This window comes from Eleutherodactylus coqui, chromosome 5 (genome assembly GCF_035609145.1).
Source record: "Eleutherodactylus coqui strain aEleCoq1 chromosome 5, aEleCoq1.hap1, whole genome shotgun sequence".
Taxonomy (NCBI): Eukaryota; Metazoa; Chordata; class Amphibia; order Anura; family Eleutherodactylidae; genus Eleutherodactylus; species Eleutherodactylus coqui.
In genome coordinates this window covers 246,252,386-246,272,171 of record NC_089841.1, presented here as the reverse complement: position 1 = coordinate 246,272,171, position 19,786 = coordinate 246,252,386, and the positions used below count along the sequence as shown (strand labels likewise).

At 58.5% G+C, this 19,786-nt stretch overlaps 1 protein-coding gene across 3 annotated transcripts in view; it reads right to left on the bottom strand.

Moving 5' to 3' along the window:
• Positions 1-1,071: 1,071 nt before the first annotated feature.
• SMC2 (structural maintenance of chromosomes 2) overlaps positions 1,072-19,786 on the bottom strand; it is a 46,051-nt gene continuing 27,336 nt past the window's right edge. For all 3 annotated transcript variants that reach the window (XM_066604421.1, XM_066604423.1, XM_066604422.1), the window contains 5 exons: positions 19,569-19,769; positions 18,262-18,378; positions 17,770-17,930; positions 16,770-16,917; positions 1,072-1,530 (listed from right to left, as the gene is read on the bottom strand). In XM_066604421.1, coding sequence (XP_066460518.1) covers positions 1,342-1,530; positions 16,770-16,917; positions 17,770-17,930; positions 18,262-18,378; positions 19,569-19,769 — 816 coding nt within the window. In that variant the 3' untranslated portion in view covers positions 1,072-1,341. The remainder of the gene's footprint in view (positions 1,531-16,769; positions 16,918-17,769; positions 17,931-18,261; positions 18,379-19,568; positions 19,770-19,786) is intronic.

The following is a 19,786-nucleotide window of genomic DNA, read 5'->3' as shown; positions in this document are numbered from 1 at the left end:
CCTTGAGGACTGGAGTGGGGAACACTGGCTGAGAATAGTCCGTTGTGCTTTCAATGAGCTCAACCCACAGTTTAGTGATTACTGTACCTTACCCATCCATGAACAACTTAACGTTTACTATTGTAGTTCTACATTGTATTGTAACAGTTACCCAGATCCATGCCTTATGATTATTTCATGGATCACCCCTTTGTGACTAGGATATACCCTCCATATCATTTCTCTTGCACACTCACTTTACCTAATGTGCAAGTTCAGTTGTGCCAAGCTAAATGCATCCAATCCTTTGGACCGTATCTTATGGTATTTGTGTCCTGCTTTACTTTTAAGCTATGTCTTTGTCAACCAACTCTTACCATGGGATATTCTCCTTAAAATCCCTCCATGAAGGGGTTGAGGAATCAGCGCAGCACTGGCTGGATATCAGTTTTCTTGCAATATAGAAGAGTTTTGCTACCGCTAGTTTTTGGCGCTCCTCCACTGGTATATCCCATATATCCTAGGACACATACTAGTCGCAGATCCACTTGTAACTACGTGTCAGATATGTTAATATACCCTTACTGCAGAACTTGAATACGCGACCTGCTAAACGACATTGCAGTTTGATTTGTTATACATTTCATTTGCGACCGATAACGGCTCCGCACGACTCATCTGGAAGGTCCAGTTAAACAGTTAATTCCCATTTCTTCATACATAAAGAGAAGTGTCAGTTTGTAGGTGTTTCCAGAGTATAAACAGTCACAAACTCTTGGACTGCACTGCTTTATAGTTCACAGTAGCGATGATCAGAGACCTAGTAACACTGTGCGGCGCCGGCCCAGCAGCCAGGAAGGCGAGAATAATTCTATTTTAAAGTCTGTTGAAATAAAACTAGGCTACGCATTCTGCCACCAGAAATCGGCAGCTTCCTTCGGCCCAGCAGCGTTCAGCAATCACCTTCGGGCATAGAAGAGGAACGGGCAGCCACCAGATAGTGGCTTTTCTGGCACCCTAATAGTCACAGCACTTAAGTGAGCAGCTCCGTATACTGAACCCTTTGGTACTCATCAGTCCAACAAGAGACGCTTTCTTCTTGTATTTTTATTAGAGTGCTAGCTTTCAAGTCGACTACATATGAGCAGAGCATTGCAGGTAAATGCATACATTTAGCCTTCATATATTGTAAAATTCATATTGTGATACAATAAACATTTCTTTGATAATATATACAAGTGATGAAATAAGACAGTCATTAAGGAATTCTAAGCACAAAGATAAATAGAGGAAATGTTCGGTCGTATTCAGCCCTGATTGGCCGACATTGTGGAGTCCATTAAAGTCTCTAAGGATCCCTTACTAATCTACTTGCATGCGGCTTCTTTTTTCCTTTGCCTTGTTCTTGTCCGCTCTCTGCTGGCCGGCGGATCCTCCTCCGTTCGGATTCTGTGCAAACCGGGCGACTGTAGACACTCCATCCACAAATTTGGTCTTGAACAGGACGTTGGCGTTGTTAAACATCCCATCTTTCAGGGATACAACTACGAACTTTACGAGAAGGGTTTAGAATTGGTCAGTCATAAAAAGTGTCAGCAAATCAAAGGTTAACACTAGACGATATAAAAGAAAACAGGTACGATAAATCCAAGAAAATATATATCCTTACTACCATGTTTCACTGAATATAAGACCGTCATTAATTTTTGCCCCAAACGAGGCACTAGGTCTTATTTTCCTTACCTAGCCGATGCAGTCTGGGTCTCTCCCACTGTTGGAGGTTCCTGCACTCCTCAGCCGACGACAGATCATCCACTTTCCATTCATAAATCCCACCTCCAGGAAGCAATGGCTCCGACTGGCTGAGAGCAGATCTCGCTAAACCAAGTCAGAGCCATTGCTTCCTGGAGGTGGAATTTACGAATCTCCCGAGCAGCAAGTGATGTTCTGTCGGCAGCCGAGGTATGCAGGAAGTGCGGCGGAGTTATGGAACCTAGACCGCAGCTGCTAGGTAATGTATGTTTTTTTTAATGTATTCTATTTTCCGGGTAGGGATTATATTTCAAACCTCCAAAAAAAAAAGCCCCCCCCCCCCCCAAATCAAGGTAGGGCTTATTTTCGAGGACACAGTTTAAACTGTGATGCAGAAACCGCCAAATTTGTAATCGTGGGGCATCTTGTTACTCTTAACCCCTTAAGGACACTTCCCCTGTTTTCTTGGAGACACGGTGGCAAAAAAAAAATGCAACTGTTTTTTTTCTTCTGACATTCAACATGAGGGATAAATAATGTATTACTTTGATCGGATTCTTACAGAAATAGAAACAAATGGGATTATTTTATTTATTGAAAATATGAAAAGGGAGTGGGAGTCTCTAATAACCTTTAATTAATACAAAAATAAAAAAGCAATCTGCAAATGGCAGCCCTGGGTGCTGTCAGAATCCCCCACCCCCCGATTGCCATCACTAGCAACCACCATTAGAGATGAGCGAGCATGCTAGCTTAAGGATGCTCGAAAGAGCTTCAGTTCTTTTGAGTAACTGACTACTCGTCTGAGCACACACAAGGCAAGCAAGCAACCCACCCCACCAACGAGAGCCAGCCAGCCAGCCAACCCCACCGAGAGCCGAGCCAAGCCACCCCACCCCACCCCACCAACGAGAGCCGAGCCAAGCCACCCCACCCCACCCCACCAACGAGAGCCGAGCCAAGCCACCCCACCCCACCAACGAGAGCCGAGCCAAGCCACCCCACCCCACCAACGAGAGCCGAGCCAAGCCACCCCACCCCACCCCACCCCACCAACGAGAGCCGAGCCAAGCCACCCCACCCCACCCCACCAACGAGAGCCAACCCACCCCACCCCACCAACGAGAGCCAGCCACCCCACCCCACCCCACCAACGAGAGCCGAGCCAAGCCACCCCACCCCACCAACGAGAGCCACCCCACCCCACCCCACCAACGAGAGCCACCCCACCCCACCCCACCAACGAGAGCCAGCCACCCCACCCCACCCCACCCCACCAACGAGAGCCAGCCACCCCACCCCACCCCACCCCACCAACGAGAGCCAGCCACCCCACCCCACCAACGAGAGCCAGCCACCCCACCCCACCAACGAGAGCCAGCCACCCCACCCCACCAACGAGAGCCAGCCACCCCACCCCACCAACGAGAGCCAGCCACCCCACCCCACCAACGAGAGCCAGCCACCCCACCAACGAGAGCCAGCCACCCCACCAACGAGAGCCAGCCACCCCACCAACGAGAGCCAGCCACCCCACCAACGAGAGCCAGCCACCCCACCAACGAGAGCCAGCCACCCCACCAACGAGAGCCAGCCACCCCACCAACGAGAGCCAGCCACCCCACCAACGAGAGCCAGCCACCCCACCAACGAGAGCCAGCCACCCCACCAACGAGAGCCAGCCACCCCACCAACGAGAGCCAGCCACCCCACCAACGAGAGCCAGCCACCCCACCCCACCAACGAGAGCCAGCCACCCCACCCCACCAACGAGAGCCAGCCACCCCACCCCACCAACGAGAGCCAGCCACCCCACCCCACCCCACCCCACCAACGAGAGCCAGCCACCCCACCCCACCCCACCAACGAGAGCCAGCCACCCCACCAACGAGACCCACCCCACCCCACCAACGAGAGCCAGCCAACCCACCCCACCCCACCAACGAGAGCCAGCCAACCCACCCCACCCCACCAACGAGAGCCAGCCACCCCACCCCACCCCACCAACGAGAGCCAGCCACCCCACCCCACCAACGGGAGCCAGCCAACCCACCCCACCAATGAGAGCCAGCCAACCCACCCACCCCACCCAACCAACCAACCACCGGGAGCCAGCCAACCCACCCAACCAACCAACCAACCACCGGGAGCCAGCCAACCCACCCAACCAACCAACCAACCACCGGGAGCCAGCCAACCCACCCAACCAACCAACCACCGGGAGCCAGCCAACCCACCCACCCAACCAACCAACCAACGGGAGCCAGCCAACCCACCCACCCAACCAACCAACGGGAGCCAGCCAACCCACCCACCCAACCAACCAACCAACGGGAGCCAGCCAACCCACCCAACCAACCAACCAACGGGAGCCAGCCAACCCACCCAACCAACCAACGGGAGCCAGCCAACCCACCCAACCAACCAACCAACGGGAGCCAGCCAACCCACCCAACCAACCAACCAACGGGAGCCAGCCAACCCACCCCACCCCACCAACGAGAGCCAGCCAACCCACCCCACCCCACCAACGAGAGCCAGCCACCCCACCCCACCAACGGGAGCCAGCCAACCCACCCCACCAATGAGAGCCAGCCAACCCACCCACCCCACCCAACCAACCAACCACCGGGAGCCAGCCAACCCACCCAACCAACCAACCAACCACCGGGAGCCAGCCAACCCACCCAACCAACCAACCAACCACCGGGAGCCAGCCAACCCACCCACCCAACCAACCAACGGGAGCCAGCCAACCCACCCAACCAACCAACGGGAGCCAGCCAACCCACCCAACCAACCAACCAACGGGAGCCAGCCAACCCACCCAACCAACCAACCAACCACCGGGAGCCAGCCAACCCACCCAACCAACCAACCAACCACCGGGAGCCAGCCAACCCACCCAACCAACCAACCAACGGGAGCCAGCCAACCCACCCAACCAACCAACGGGAGCCAGCCAACCCACCCAACCAACCAACCAACGGGAGCCAGCCAACCCACCCAACCAACCAACCAACGGGAGCCAGCCAACCCACCCCACCCCACCAACGAGAGCCAGCCAACCCACCCCACCCCACCAACGAGAGCCAGCCAACCCACCCCACCCCACCAACGAGAGCCAGCCACCCCACCCCACCAACGGGAGCCAGCCAACCCACCCCACCAATGAGAGCCAGCCAACCCACCCACCCCACCCAACCAACCAACCACCGGGAGCCAGCCAACCCACCCAACCAACCAACCAACCACCGGGAGCCAGCCAACCCACCCAACCAACCAACCAACCACCGGGAGCCAGCCAACCCACCCACCCAACCAACCAACGGGAGCCAGCCAACCCACCCACCCAACCAACCAACCAACCAACGGGAGCCAGCCAACCCACCCACCCAACCAACCAACCAACGGGAGCCAGCCAACCCACCCACCCAACCAACCAACCAACGGGAGCCAGCCAACCCACCCAACCAACCAACCAACGGGAGCCAGCCAACCCACCCAACCAACCAACCAACGGGAGCCAGCCAACCCACCCACCCAACCAACCAACGGGAGCCAGCCAACCCACCCACCCAACGGGAGCCAGCCAACCCACCCAACCAACCAACCAACCACCGGGAGCCAGCCAACCCACCCAACCAACCACCGGGAGCCAGCCAACCCACCCAACCAACCAACCAACCGGAACCAGCCAACCAACCGGAACCAACCAGCCAACCAACCGGAACCAACCAGCCAACCAACCGGAACCAACCAGCCAACCAACCGGAACCAACCAACCAACCGGAACCAACCAACCAACCGGAACCAACCAACCAACCGGAACCAACCAACCAACCAACCAACCAACCAACCAACCAACCAACCAACCGGAACCAACCAACCAACCGGAACCAACCAACCAACCGGAACCAACCAACCAACCGGAACCAACCAACCAACCGGAACCAACCAACCAACCGGAACCAACCAACCAACCGGAACCAACCAACCAACCGGGAGCCAGCCAACCAACCAACCGGAGCCAGCCAAGCCAGCCAGCCAACCCAGCCAACCACCGGGAGCCAGCCAGCCAACTCAATCAACCAGCCAACCACCGGGAGCCAGCCAACCACCGGGAGCCAGCCAACCACCGGGAGCCAGCCAACCCAACCAGCCAACCACCGAAGCCAGCCAACCCAACCAGCCAACCACGGGGAGCCAGCCAACCCAACCAGCCAACCACGGGGAGCCAGCCAACCCAACCAGCCAACCACGGGGAGCCAGCCAACCCAACCAGCCAACCACGGGGAGCCAGCCAACCCAACCAGCCAACCACGGGGAGCCAGCCAACCCAACCAGCCAACCACGGGGAGCCAGCCAACCCAACCAGCCAACCACGGGGAGCCAGCCAACCCAACCAGCCAACCACGGGGAGCCAGCCAACCCAACCAGCCAACCACGGGGAGCCAGCCAACCCAACCAGCCAACCACGGGGAGCCAGCCAACCCAACCAGCCAACCACGGGGAGCCAGCCAACCCAACCAGCCAACCACGGGGAGCCAGCCAACCCACCCAACCAACCAACCAACGGGAGCCAGCCAACCCACCCAACCAACCAACCAACCAACGGGAGCCAGCCAACCCACCCAACCAACCAACCAACGGGAGCCAGCCAACCCACCCAACCAACCAACCAACGGGAGCCAGCCAACCCACCCAACCAACCAACCAACGGGAGCCAGCCAACCCACCCACCCAACCAACCAACGGGAGCCAGCCAACCCACCCACCCAACCAACCAACGGGAGCCAGCCAACCCACCCACCCAACGGGAGCCAGCCAACCCACCCAACCAACCAACCAACCACCGGGAGCCAGCCAACCCACCCAACCAACCACCGGGAGCCAGCCAACCCACCCAACCAACCAACCAACCACCGGGAGCCAGCCAATCCACCCAATCAACCAACCACCGGGAGCCAGCCAGCCAACCCACCCACCCACCCAACCACCGGGAGCCAGCCAACCCAACCAACCAACGGGAGCCAGCCAACCCACCCACCCACCCACCGGGAGCCAGCCAACCCAACCAACCAACGGGAGCCAGCCAACCCAACCAACCAACGGGAGCCAGCCAACCCAACCAACCAACGGGAGCCAGCCAACCCACCCAACCAACCAACCAACGGGAGCCAGCCAACCCACCCCACCAATGAGAGCCAGCCAACCCACCCACCCCACCCAACCAACCAACCACCGGGAGCCAGCCAACCCACCCAACCAACCACCGGGAGCCAGCCAACCCAACCAACCAACCACCGGGAGCCAGCCAACCCACCCAACCAACCAACCACCGGGAGCCAGCCAACCCACCCAACCAACCAACCAACCACCGGGAGCCAGCCAACCCACCCAACCAACCAACCAACCACCGGGAGCCAGCCAACCCACCCAACCAACCAACCAACCACCGGGAGCCAGCCAACCCACCCAACCAACCAACCAACCACCGGGAGCCAGCCAACCCACCCAACCAACCACCGGGAGCCAGCCAACCCACCCAACCAACCACCGGGAGCCAGCCAACCCAACCAACCAACCACCGGGAGCCAGCCAACCCACCCAACCAACCAACCAACCACCGGGAGCCAGCCAACCCACCCAACCAACCAACCACCGGGAGCCAGCCAACCCACCCAACCAACCAACCACCGGGAGCCAGCCAACCCACCCAACCAACCAACCAACCACCGGGAGCCAGCCAACCCACCCAACCAACCAACCAACCACCGGGAGCCAGCCAACCCACCCAACCAACCAACCAACCACCGGGAGCCAGCCAACCCACCCAACCAACCAACCAACCACCGGGAGCCAGCCAACCCACCCAACCAACCAACCAACCACCGGGAGCCAGCCAACCCACCCACCCAACCAACCAACCACCGGGAGCCAGCCAACCCACCCAACCAACCAACCACCGGGAGCCAGCCAAACCAACCAACGGGAGCCAGCCAACCCACCCAACCAACCAACGGGAGCCAGCCAACCCAACCAACCAACCAACGGGAGCCAGCCAATCCACCCACCCAACCAACCAACCAACGGGAGCCAGCCAACCCACCCAACCAACGGGAGCCAGCCAACCCAACCAACCAACGGAAGCCAGCCAACCCAACCAACCACCGGGAGCCAGCCAACCCACCCACCCAACGGGAGCCAGCCAACCCACCCACCCAACCAACCAACCACCGGGAGCCAGCCAACCCACCCAGCCAACCCAACCACCGGGAGCCAGCCAACCCACCCAGCCAACCCAACCACCGGGAGCCAGCCAACCCACCCAGCCAACCCAACCACCGGGAGCCAGCCAACCCACCCACCCACCCAACCAACCACCGGGAGCCAGCTAACCCACCCAACCAACGGGAGCCAGCCAACCCACCCAACCAACCAACCAACGGGAGCCAACCAACGGGAGCCAGCCAACCCACCCAACCAACCAACCAACGGGAGCCAACCAACGGGAGCCAGCCAACCCACCCAACCAACCGGAGCCAACCAACGGGAGCCAGCCAACCCACCCAACCAGCCAACCAACGGGAGCCAGCCAACCCACCCAACCAACCAACCAACGGGAGCCAGCCAACCCACCCAACCAACCAACCAACGGGAGCCAGCCAACCCACCCAACCAACCAACCAACGGGAGCCAACCAACCCACCGGAACCAACCAACCCACCGGAACCAACCAACCCACCGGAACCAACCAACCCACCGGAACCAACCAACCCACCGGAACCAACCAACCCACCGGAACCAACCAACCCACCGGAACCAACCAACCGGAACCAGCCAACCAACCGGAACCAACCAGCCAACCAACCGGAACCAACCAACCAACCGGAACCAACCAACCAACCGGAACCAACCAACCAACCGGAACCAACCAACCAACCGGAACCAACCAACCAACCGGAACCAACCAACCAACCAACCGGAACCAACCAACCAACCGGAACCAACCAACCAACCGGAACCAACCAACCAACCAACCGGAACCAACCAACCAACCAACCGGAACCAACCAACCAACCAACCGGAACCAACCAACCAACCAACCGGAACCAACCGGGAGCCAGCCAACCAACCAACCGGAGCCAGCCAAGCCAGCCAGCCAACCCAGCCAACCACCGGGAGCCAGCCAGCCAACTCAATCAACCAGCCAACCACCGGGAGCCAGCCAACCACCGGGAGCCAGCCAACCACCGGGAGCCAGCCAACCCAACCAGCCAACCACCGAAGCCAGCCAACCCAACCAGCCAACCACGGGGAGCCAGCCAACCCAACCAGCCAACCACGGGGAGCCAGCCAACCCAACCAGCCAACCACGGGGAGCCAGCCAACCCAACCAGCCAACCACGGGGAGCCAGCCAACCCAACCAGCCAACCACGGGGAGCCAGCCAACCCAACCAGCCAACCACGGGGAGCCAGCCAACCCAACCAGCCAACCACGGGGAGCCAGCCAACCCAACCAGCCAACCACGGGGAGCCAGCCAACCCAACCAGCCAACCACGGGGAGCCAGCCAACCCAACCAGCCAACCACCGGGAGCCAGCCAACCCAACCAACCAACCACCGGGAGCCAGCCAACCCAACCAACCAACCACCGGGAGCCAGCCAACCCAACCAACCAACCACCGGGAGCCAGCCAACCCAACCAACCAACCACCGGGAGCCAGCCAACCCAACCAACCAACCACCGGGAGCCAGCCAACCCAACCAACCAACCACCGGGAGCCAGCCAACCCAACCAACCAACCACCGGGAGCCAGCCAACCCAACCAACCAACCACCGGGAGCCAGCCAACCCAACCAACCAACCACCGGGAGCCAGCCAACCCAACCAACCAACCACCGGGAGCCAGCCAACCCAACCAACCAACCACCGGGAGCCAGCCAACCCAACCAACCAACCACCGGGAGCCAGCCAACCCAACCAACCAACCACCGGGAGCCAGCCAACCCAACCAACCAACCACCGGGAGCCAGCCAACCCAACCAACCAACCACCGGGAGCCAGCCAACCCAACCAACCAACCACCGGGAGCCAGCCAACCCAACCAACCAACCACCGGGAGCCAGCCAACCCAACCAACCAACCACCGGGAGCCGGGGAGCCAGCCAACCCAACCAACCACCGGGAGCCGGGGAGCCAGCCAACCAACCAACCACCGGGAGCCGGGGAGCCAGCCAACCCAACCAACCAACCACCGGGAGCCAGCCAGCCAACCCAACCAACCACCGGGAGCCACCCAGCCAACCCAACCAACCAACGGGAGCCAGCCAACCAACCCAACCAACCCAACCAACCAACGGGAGCCAGCCAACCAACCAACCAACGGGAGCCAACCAACCAACGAGCCAACCAACGAGCCAACCAACGGGAGCCAACCAACCCACCGGAACCAACCAACCAACCGGAACCAACCAACCAACCGGAACCAACCAACCAACTGGAACCAACCAACCAACCGGAACCAACCAACCAACCGGAGCCAGCCAACCCAGCCAACCACCGGGAGCCAGCCAGCCAACTCAATCAACCAGCCAACCACCGGGAGCCAGCCAACCCAACCAGCCAACCACCGGGAGCCAGCCAACCCAACCAGCCAACCACCGGGAGCCAGCCAACCCAACCAGCCAACCACCGGGAGCCAGCCAACCCAACCAGCCAACCACCGGGAGCCAGCCAACCCAACCAGCCAACCACCGGGAGCCAGCCAACCCAACCAGCCAACCACGGGGAGCCAGCCAACCCAACCAGCCAACCACGGGGAGCCAGCCAACCCAACCAGCCAACCACGGGGAGCCAGCCAACCCAACCAACCAACCACGGGGAGCCAGCCAACCCAACCAACCAACCACGGGGAGCCAGCCAACCCAACCAACCAACCACGGGGAGCCAGCCAACCCAACCAACCAACCACGGGGAGCCAGCCAACCCAACCAACCAACCACGGGAAGCCAGCCAACCCAACCAACCAACCACGGGAAGCCAGCCAACCCAACCAACCAACCACCGGGAGCCAGCCAACCCAACCAACCAACCACGGGAAGCCAGCCAACCCAACCAACCAACCACCGGGAGCCAGCCAACCCAACCAACCAACCACCGGGAGCGAGCCAACCCAACCAACCACCGGGAGCGAGCCAACCCAACCAACCAACCACCGGGAGCGAGCCAGCCAACCCAACCAGCCAACCACCGGGAGCCAGCCAACCCAACCAGCCAACCACCGGGAGCCAGCCAACCCAACCAGCCAACCACCGGGAGCCAGCCAACCCAACCAGCCAACCACCGGGAGCCAGCCAACCCAACCAGCCAACCACCGGGAGCCAGCCAACCCAACCAGCCAACCACCGGGAGCCAGCCAACCCAACCAGCCAACCACCGGGAGCCAGCCAACCCAACCAGCCAACCACGGGGAGCCAGCCAACCCAACCAGCCAACCACGGGGAGCCAGCCAACCCAACCAACCAACCACGGGGAGCCAGCCAACCCAACCAACCAACCACAGGGAGCCAGCCAACCCAACCAACCAACCACGGGGAGCCAGCCAACCCAACCAACCAACCACGGGGAGCCAGCTAACCCAACCAACCAACCACGGGGAGCCAGCCAACCCAACCAACCAACCACGGGAAGCCAGCCAACCCAACCAACCACCGGGAGCCAGCCAACCCAACCAACCAACCACGGGAAGCCAGCCAACCCAACCAACCAACCACCGGGAGCCAGCCAACCCAACCAACCAACCACCGGGAGCCAGCCAACCCAACCAACCAACCACCGGGAGCCAGCCAACCCAACCAACCACCGGGAGCGAGCCAACCCAACCAACCAACCACCGGGAGCCAGCCAACCCAACCAACCAACCACCGGGAGCCAGCCAACCCAACCAACCAACCACCGGGAGCCAGCCAACCCAACCAACCAACCACCGGGAGCCAGCCAACCCAACCAACCAACCACCGGGAGCCAGCCAACCCAACCAACCAACCACCGGGAGCCAGCCAACCCAACCAACCAACCACCGGGAGCCAGCCAACCCAACCAACCAACCACCGGGAGCCAGCCAACCCAACCAACCAACCACCGGGAGCCAGCCAACCCAACCAACCAACCACCGGGAGCCAGCCAACCCAACCAACCAACCACCGGGAGCCAGCCAACCCAACCAACCAACCACCGGGAGCCAGCCAACCCAACCAACCAACCACCGGGAGCCAGCCAACCCAACCAACCAACCACCGGGAGCCAGCCAACCCAACCAACCAACCACCGGGAGCCGGGGAGCCAGCCAACCCAACCAACCAACCACCGGGAGCCAGCCAACCCAACCAACCAACCACCGGGAGCCAGCCAACCCAACCAACCACCGGGAGCCAGCCAACCCAACCAACCAACCACCGGGAGCCAGCCAACCCAGCCAACCACCGGGAGCCGGGGAGCCAGCCAACCCAACCAACCAACCACCGGGAGCCGGGGAGCCAGCCAACCCAACCAACCAACCACCGGGAGCCGGGGAGCCAGCCAACCCAACCAACCAACCACCGGGAGCCGGGGAGCCAGCCAACCCAACCAACCAACCACCGGGAGCCGGGGAGCCAGCCAACCCAACCAACCAACCACCGGGAGCCAGCCAACCCAACCAACCAACCACCGGGAGCCGGGGAGCCAGCCAACCCAACCAACCAACCACCGGGAGCCAGCCAGCCAACCCAACCAACCCAACCAACCAACGGGAGCCAGCCAACCAACCCAACCAACCAACGGGAGCCAGCCAACCAACCAACCAACGGGAGCCAACCAACCAACGGGAGCCAACCAACCAACGAGCCAACCAACGAGCCAACCAACGGGAGCCAACCAACGGGAGCCAACCAACCAACGGGAGCCAGCCAACCAACCCCCGGGAACCAACCAACCAACCCAACCAACCACCGGGAGCCAGCCAGCCAACCCAACCAACCCAACCAACCAACGGGAGCCAGCCAACCAACCAACCAACGGGAGCCAGCCACCCAACCCCCGGGAGCCAACCAACCCACCCAACCAACCCCTGGGAGCCAGCCAGCCAACCAACCCACCCAACCAATCCCTGGGAGCCAGCCAGCCAACCAACCCACCCAACCAACCCCTGGGAGCCAGCCAGCCAACCAACCCACCCAACCAACCCCCGGGAGCCAGCCAGCCAACCAACCAACCCACCCAACCAACCCCCGGGAGCCAGCCAGCCAACCAACCCACCCAACCAACCCCCGGGAGCCAGCCAGCCAACCAACCCACCCAACCAACCCCCGGGAGCCAGCCAGCCAGCCAACCAACCCACCCAACCAACCCCCGGGAGCCAGCCAACCAACCAACTCACCCAACCAACCCCCGGGAGCCAGCCAACCAACCAACTCACCCAACCAACCCCCGGGAGCCAGCCAACCAACCAACTCACCCAACCAACCCCCGGGAGCCAGCCAACCAACCAACTCACCCAACCAACCCCCGGGAGCCAGCCAACCAACCAACTCACCCAACCAACCCCCGGGAGCCAGCCAACCAACCAACCAACCAACCCACCCAACCAACCCCCGGGAGCCAGCCAACCCAACCAACCCACCCACCCACCCAACCAACCCCCGGGAGCCAGCCAACCCAACCAACCCACCCACCCACCCAACCAACCCCCGGGAGCCAGCCAACCCAACCAACCCACCCACCCACCCAACCAACCCCCGGGAGCCAGCCAACCCAACCAACCCACCCACCCACCCAACCAACCCCCGGGAGCCAGCCAACCCAACCAACCCACCCACCCACCCAACCAACCCCCGGGAGCCAGCCAACCCAACCAACCCACCCACCCACCCAACCAACCCCCGGGAGCCAGCCAACCCAACCAACCCACCCACCCACCCAACCAACCCCCGGGAGCCAGCCAACCCAACCAACCCACCCACCCACCCAACCAACCCCCGGGAGCCAGCCAACCCAACCAACCCACCCACCCACCCAACCAACCCCCGGGAGCCAGCCAACCCAACCAACCCACCCACCCACCCAACCAACCCCCGGGAGCCAGCCAACCCAACCAACCACCCAACCAACCCCCGGGAGCCAGCCAACCCAACCAACCCACCCACCCACCCAACCAACCCCCGGGAGCCAGCCAACCCAACCAACCCACCCACCCACCCAACCAACCCCCGGGAGCCAGCCAACCCAACCAACCCACCCACCCACCCACCCAACCAACCCCCGGGAGCCAGCCAACCCAACCAGCCAACCCAACCAACCAACCCACCCAACCAACCCCCGGGAGCCAACCGGAGCCAACCAACCAACCAACCGGAGCCAACCAACCAACCAACCAACCAACCAACCGGAGCCAACCAACCAACCGGAGCCAACCAACCAACCAACCGGAGCCAACCAACCAACCGGAGCCAACCAACCGGAGCCAACCAACCGGAGCCAACCAACCGGAACCAGCCAACCGGAACCAGCCAACCAACCGGAGCCAACCAACCAACCGGAGCCAACCAACCAACCGGAGCCAACCAACCGGAGCCAACCAACCGGAGCCAACCAACCAACCAACCGGAGCCAACCAACCAACCAACCGGAGCCAACCAACCAACCGGAGCCAACCAACCGGAGCCAACCAACCAACCAACCGGAGCCAACCAACCAACCAACCGGAGCCAACCAACCCAACCCCTGGGAGCCAGCCAGCCAACCAACCCACCCAACCCCTGGGAGCCAACCAATCAATCACCGGGAGCCAGCCAACCAATCAATCACCGGGAGCCAGCCAGCCAACCCAACCAATCACCGGGAGCCAACCAACCAACCCACCCAACCAACCAACCCCCGGGAGCCAGCCAGCAAGCCAGCCAGCCAACCAACCCAACCAACCAACCCCCGGGAGCCAGCCAGCCAACCCAACCAACCAACCCCCGGGAGCCAGCCAGCCAACCCAACCAACCACCGGGAGCCAGCCAGCCCAAACAACCAGTCACCGGGAGCCAGCCAACCCAAACAACCAGTCACCGGGAGCCAGCCAACCCAAACAACCAGTCACCGGGAGCCAGCCAACCCAAACAACTAGAGATGAGCGAACCTACTCATTTCGAGTAATTACTTGATCGAGCACCGCGATTTTCGAGTACTTCAGTACTCGGGTGAAAAGATTCGGGGGGCAGGGGGGGAGGTATGGCGGCGCGGAGGCAGCAGCGGGGAACAGGAGAGAGCCCCCTCTCTCCCCCCCCACTCACCCACGGCGCCCCCCGAATCTTTTCACCCGAGTACGGAAGTACTCAAAAATCGCGGTACTCGGTCGAAAAAGGGGCGTGGCCGAGTAGGCTCGCTCATCTCTACAAACAACCAATCACCGTGAAGCCAGCCGGCCAGCCAGCCCAAGCCACCAATCACCGTGAAGCCAGCCGGCCAGCCAGCCCAAGCCACCAATCACCGTGAAGCCAGCCGGCCAGCCAGCCCAAACCACCAACCACCGTGAAGCCAGCCAGCCAGCCAGCCCAAACCACCAACCACCGTGAAGCCAGCCAGCCAGCCAACCCAAACCACCAACCACCGTGAAGCCAGCCAGCCAGCCAACCCAAACCACCAATCACCGTGAAGCCAGCCAGCCAGCCAACCCAAACCACCAATCACCGTGAAGCCAGCCAGCCAACCCAAACCACCAATCACCGTGAAGCCAGCCAGCCAACCCAAATCACCAATCACCGTGAAGCCAGCCAGCCAACCCAAACCACCAATCACCGTGAAGCCAGCCAGCCAACCCAAACCACCAATCACCGTGAAGCCAGCCAGCCAACCCAAACCACCAATCACCGTGAAGCCAGCCAGCCAACCCAAACCACCAATCACCGTGAAGCCAGCCAGCCAACCCAAACCACCAATCACCGTGAAGCCAGCCAGCCAACCCAAACCACCAATCACCGTGAAGCCAGCCAACACAAACCAGCAATCACCGTGAAGCCAACCAACACAAACAACAAATCAGGTTGTGAATCCAGCAGAAGTGTTGTGGAATATAGATATATGTGCTGGGGAGGGGGCATTCGACTCCCACTGTGGCTGTTGGCAGCAGGTGCCAGCTACCAGAAAAACAGCTGGCACCTGTATTGTATGGAGTAGGATCTGCTCCAGATCACACTCCATGCAAACCCTGCTTGGCCATCTACATTAGATACAGATTTTGCGCAAAATTAGCACATTTGAGCCAAGCCCCTCTTAGAGACCGGCATATGCATCAGTTTTTTTCTACATCAGATTTAACCCTCAGAGTGGCTTAGGCCTCATGTCCACGGGGAAAATCAGGCCCGCTACGGATTTTCTATAGAGAATCCGTAGCGGGTCCCTCCGGCCCCGCGGACATGAGGCATAAAAATAAGAATTAACTCACCTCTCGCCAGCTCCGCATCTTCCCTTCGCCGCGGCTTCATCTTCTCTCCGTCGCGGCCGGATCTTCTTTCTTCGGCCCGGCGGATGCGCAGGGCACGTCGGTGCGTGCCCCGCGCATGCGCCGGCCCGAAGAAAAAAGATCTGGCCGCGACGGAGAGAAGATGAAGCCGCGGCGAAGGGAAGATCCGGAGCGGGTGAGTAAATTCCGATTTTTGTCTCCCGCGGATCCGGACGGCTTCCATAGGCTTCAATAGAAGCCTGCGGGAGCCGTCCCCGCGGGAGACCCGCATGAAAATGGAGCATGGTCCAGATTTTTTCATGCTCCATTTTTTTTAAAATCACTTTTATTGACCATCCGCAGGTATATATCTACCCGCGGGTGGTCAATGCATCCCTATGGGGTGCGGATCCGCGGGCAGAAGAGTTAAAATCCACTGGATTTTAATTCTTCTTTTGCCCGTGGACATGAGGCCTTATAGTTGAACAAATGTGTTCCGTTCGACCCAACAGAGGCGACAATATGTCAATATACAGTATAAATGGAATGGCTACTGTTTCACACACCTGCGACTGTCTGAAGTGCGTACGAAGCATCTGACCAATGTTCTGGGTATGAGAAAGATCCAAGGCAGCATCAACTTCATCCAAAATATAAATTGGGGCAGGTTTGAAGAGCAACATGGCAAGAATAAGAGACAATGCCACAAGCGAGCTGAAAAACAATATACACAAAAACATTTTAGGAATAGAAGACGCACCCAACTATAAGATACACCCAGGGTTTAGATAACAGAATATTGGACAAAAATACTTCAAGCTAATTAGAGAGGGTTAATGGCATGGATCTCGGAACAGAGAAGACAGTTATTCTATATTTCAAATTACATACATGGCACAACTGATATAATCAGACTGGTAGAGCTGGAAGGGACCCCCAGGCTCATCGGGTCCAACCCCCTGCTCAGTGCAGGATCACTAAATCATCCTAGGCAGATATTTGTCCAGCCTTTGTTTGAAGACTTCCATTGAAGGAGAACTCACCACCTCCTGTGGTAACCCGTTCCACTCACTGATCCCCCTCACTGTCAAAGTTTTTTTCTAATATGTGTCTCCATACAGATATACAAAGCTGGTTTCAGACAAATGAGTGTCCTGGCCTGGCTGTTGTCCACTGACCCGTACTCACTATCTAAAAGCCTCCAGGTGCCATAACCTATTGTGGCACCCTGTAGTCACATTGCAGGGATCCGATAGGTGACACGGGGTGTCCCCCTCCGTCAGCATTGACTGCTGTATGTAAAGCGTTAAACAGCAGGGATCAGAGGTTTCTCTGCTCCCAGCAGGTGACGCCGGAGCCTGGCTGTCATCAGAAAGCTGAGCTTCTGCTCCTGTTGGCACAATAGACCTACGTGAGTATTCCAATGCAGTGCCATAAAAAGGCATGTGCACCAGAAGGCGGCTCATTAGGGACCGCTGTTTATGTGTGATGACTAAGGGGATGAGACGTTACGTGAAACCTAGTCTTGGCAATTTGTGGTCTTCGTTTTTAGAGAACAATACTTACCGTTGCCCTCCACTTAGTTCTGTCAGATTTTCCTTCCATGTACTGCCCAAAGCAACTTTAAACTCCAGTCCTTCTAGTACACCCCGCCCTTCCGGAGGGGCCAGCATGGCATTTGATCCAGGTAAGAGTGTTGAAAAGATAGAACCAAAGTCTTTATTCACCTGGAAAAATAGAAGCGGCATCGTTACATCACCTGGGTGAAGGCCTAGTATGGAGAATGGCCAGTGGAAGATGCGAATAGGTGGCACTCACCACTGCGGGTCTTGATAAAAACCAAAGTCTTTATTTCATGTGAAATTTAAAATAGAAGACGTCCTGCTGTTAAGACGGGCAGCGCTGAGTGCCGCATACTCACTTTTAGGTGTTTGGAATTCCAGTGCTATTTGCTATCTTTTTGTGTTGCATACTTACTATGGAGAACGGTAATAGCATAAAACTATATCAAGTACCCCGACGTAACAAAGTCCAGAGCCGAGCGCCAGCATTAATTACCTTTTGCCAAGCAATGTTCAAGGCCTCATTTTTTTTCTGATCAAGTTCTTGAATAGTGTCCAAAATCTTTGACTTGTCATTCTCCACTATCCTCTTCTTCTTCATTAAGTCATTGTACTGCAGAAACAAACGGATTACTTGGTCTCATTCCAGAGAGCAACTCCTACTATAACAGTAAGGCTTCATGTCCACTTGCAAATTCTGATTTAAAATCTGCAGCGTTTTTCCCGCACGCGGATCCACGCCCCATAAGGATGCATTAAACAACCGCAGGTAGTTAAATACCTGCGGATGTCATTTTTCCCTGCAGACGTGGATCCGCATGCAGGAAAAAATTCGGACATGCTCCATTCAATTGCGGGTCTCCCGCAGGCTTCTATTGAAGCCTATGGAAGCCGTCCGGATCCGCGGGAGACCTAAAATCAGAATATACTCACCTGCTGCAGGCCGCGCGTGTCTTCCCTTCTTCCCGGCCGGATCTTCTTGCTTTGGCCTGGCGGATGTGCCTGGTGCATGCGTGCGGCACGCAGCCGGCGTGCCGAGCACATCCGTCGGGCCGAAGAAAGAAGATCCGTCCGCGAAGAAGGGAAGACACACACGGCCCGCAGCAGGTGAGTTTATTCTAATTTCAGCCCTCATGTCCGCGGGGCAGGAGGGACCCGCTGCAGATTCTCCATGGAGAATCCGTAGCAGGCCTGATTTTCCCCGTGGACATGAGGCCTAAAGAAACCATCTGGAATAAGCAAACTAAGCAGAAAAAGTGTCAAGCCACAAATTATCCTAGAAACTGACGCTTTATAGCAGAAGAGGAGCCCACGGTCCATCGACACTGCTTTTATAGAATAAACCTTCACATTCCTCTTAGGACAGATCTATGCTTATCCCAGATATTCTTACATTCATAGGTTTTCCAACCACGTCTGGTGGAAGTCTGTTCCACGCATCTACTACTTGTTCGGTAAAATGATATTTTCTGACATGGTTTCTTATCTTCCCCCCAACTAATCTCAGATTATGGCCCGTTATGAAGTAGATCTGAAGATTCCCCCGCCTTGATATAGCTGTAGCATTTCAGAATGAAGCATACATGGGCGTGCTGCACACACCTGTCCTGGGTTCAGGCAGCATGAAGCAGGTGACAGATTCGCGTTAATACTATGGTATTCATATGCACCAAAATAGGTTCGGCCGCTTCTTTATTCACGTGATTGCACAGCGCATGAAAAGATACATTCAGTGAGCAAACCCGTTAAAATCAATGGGATCTGTTCAGTGTGTATGATGTGTTGCAGGGCACCGGGTCTTACCCTTTCTTCTGCTTGTGTTAGCATATTCATGGCTCTCATGTTGACATTGCGGCCCAGCTTCTCCTTCATTTCTTGCAGTTTCTGTAGTCTCTGACCGGCAGATTTGGGGTTGTTGTTTTTGAAGTCATAGGCTGTGTTTTCTTGACCGAAAAGATGCTTCTCAGCTGAAATCCACTCATAGTCATTGAGCATCTTTGCAACCTTAAAGCAAACAGAAG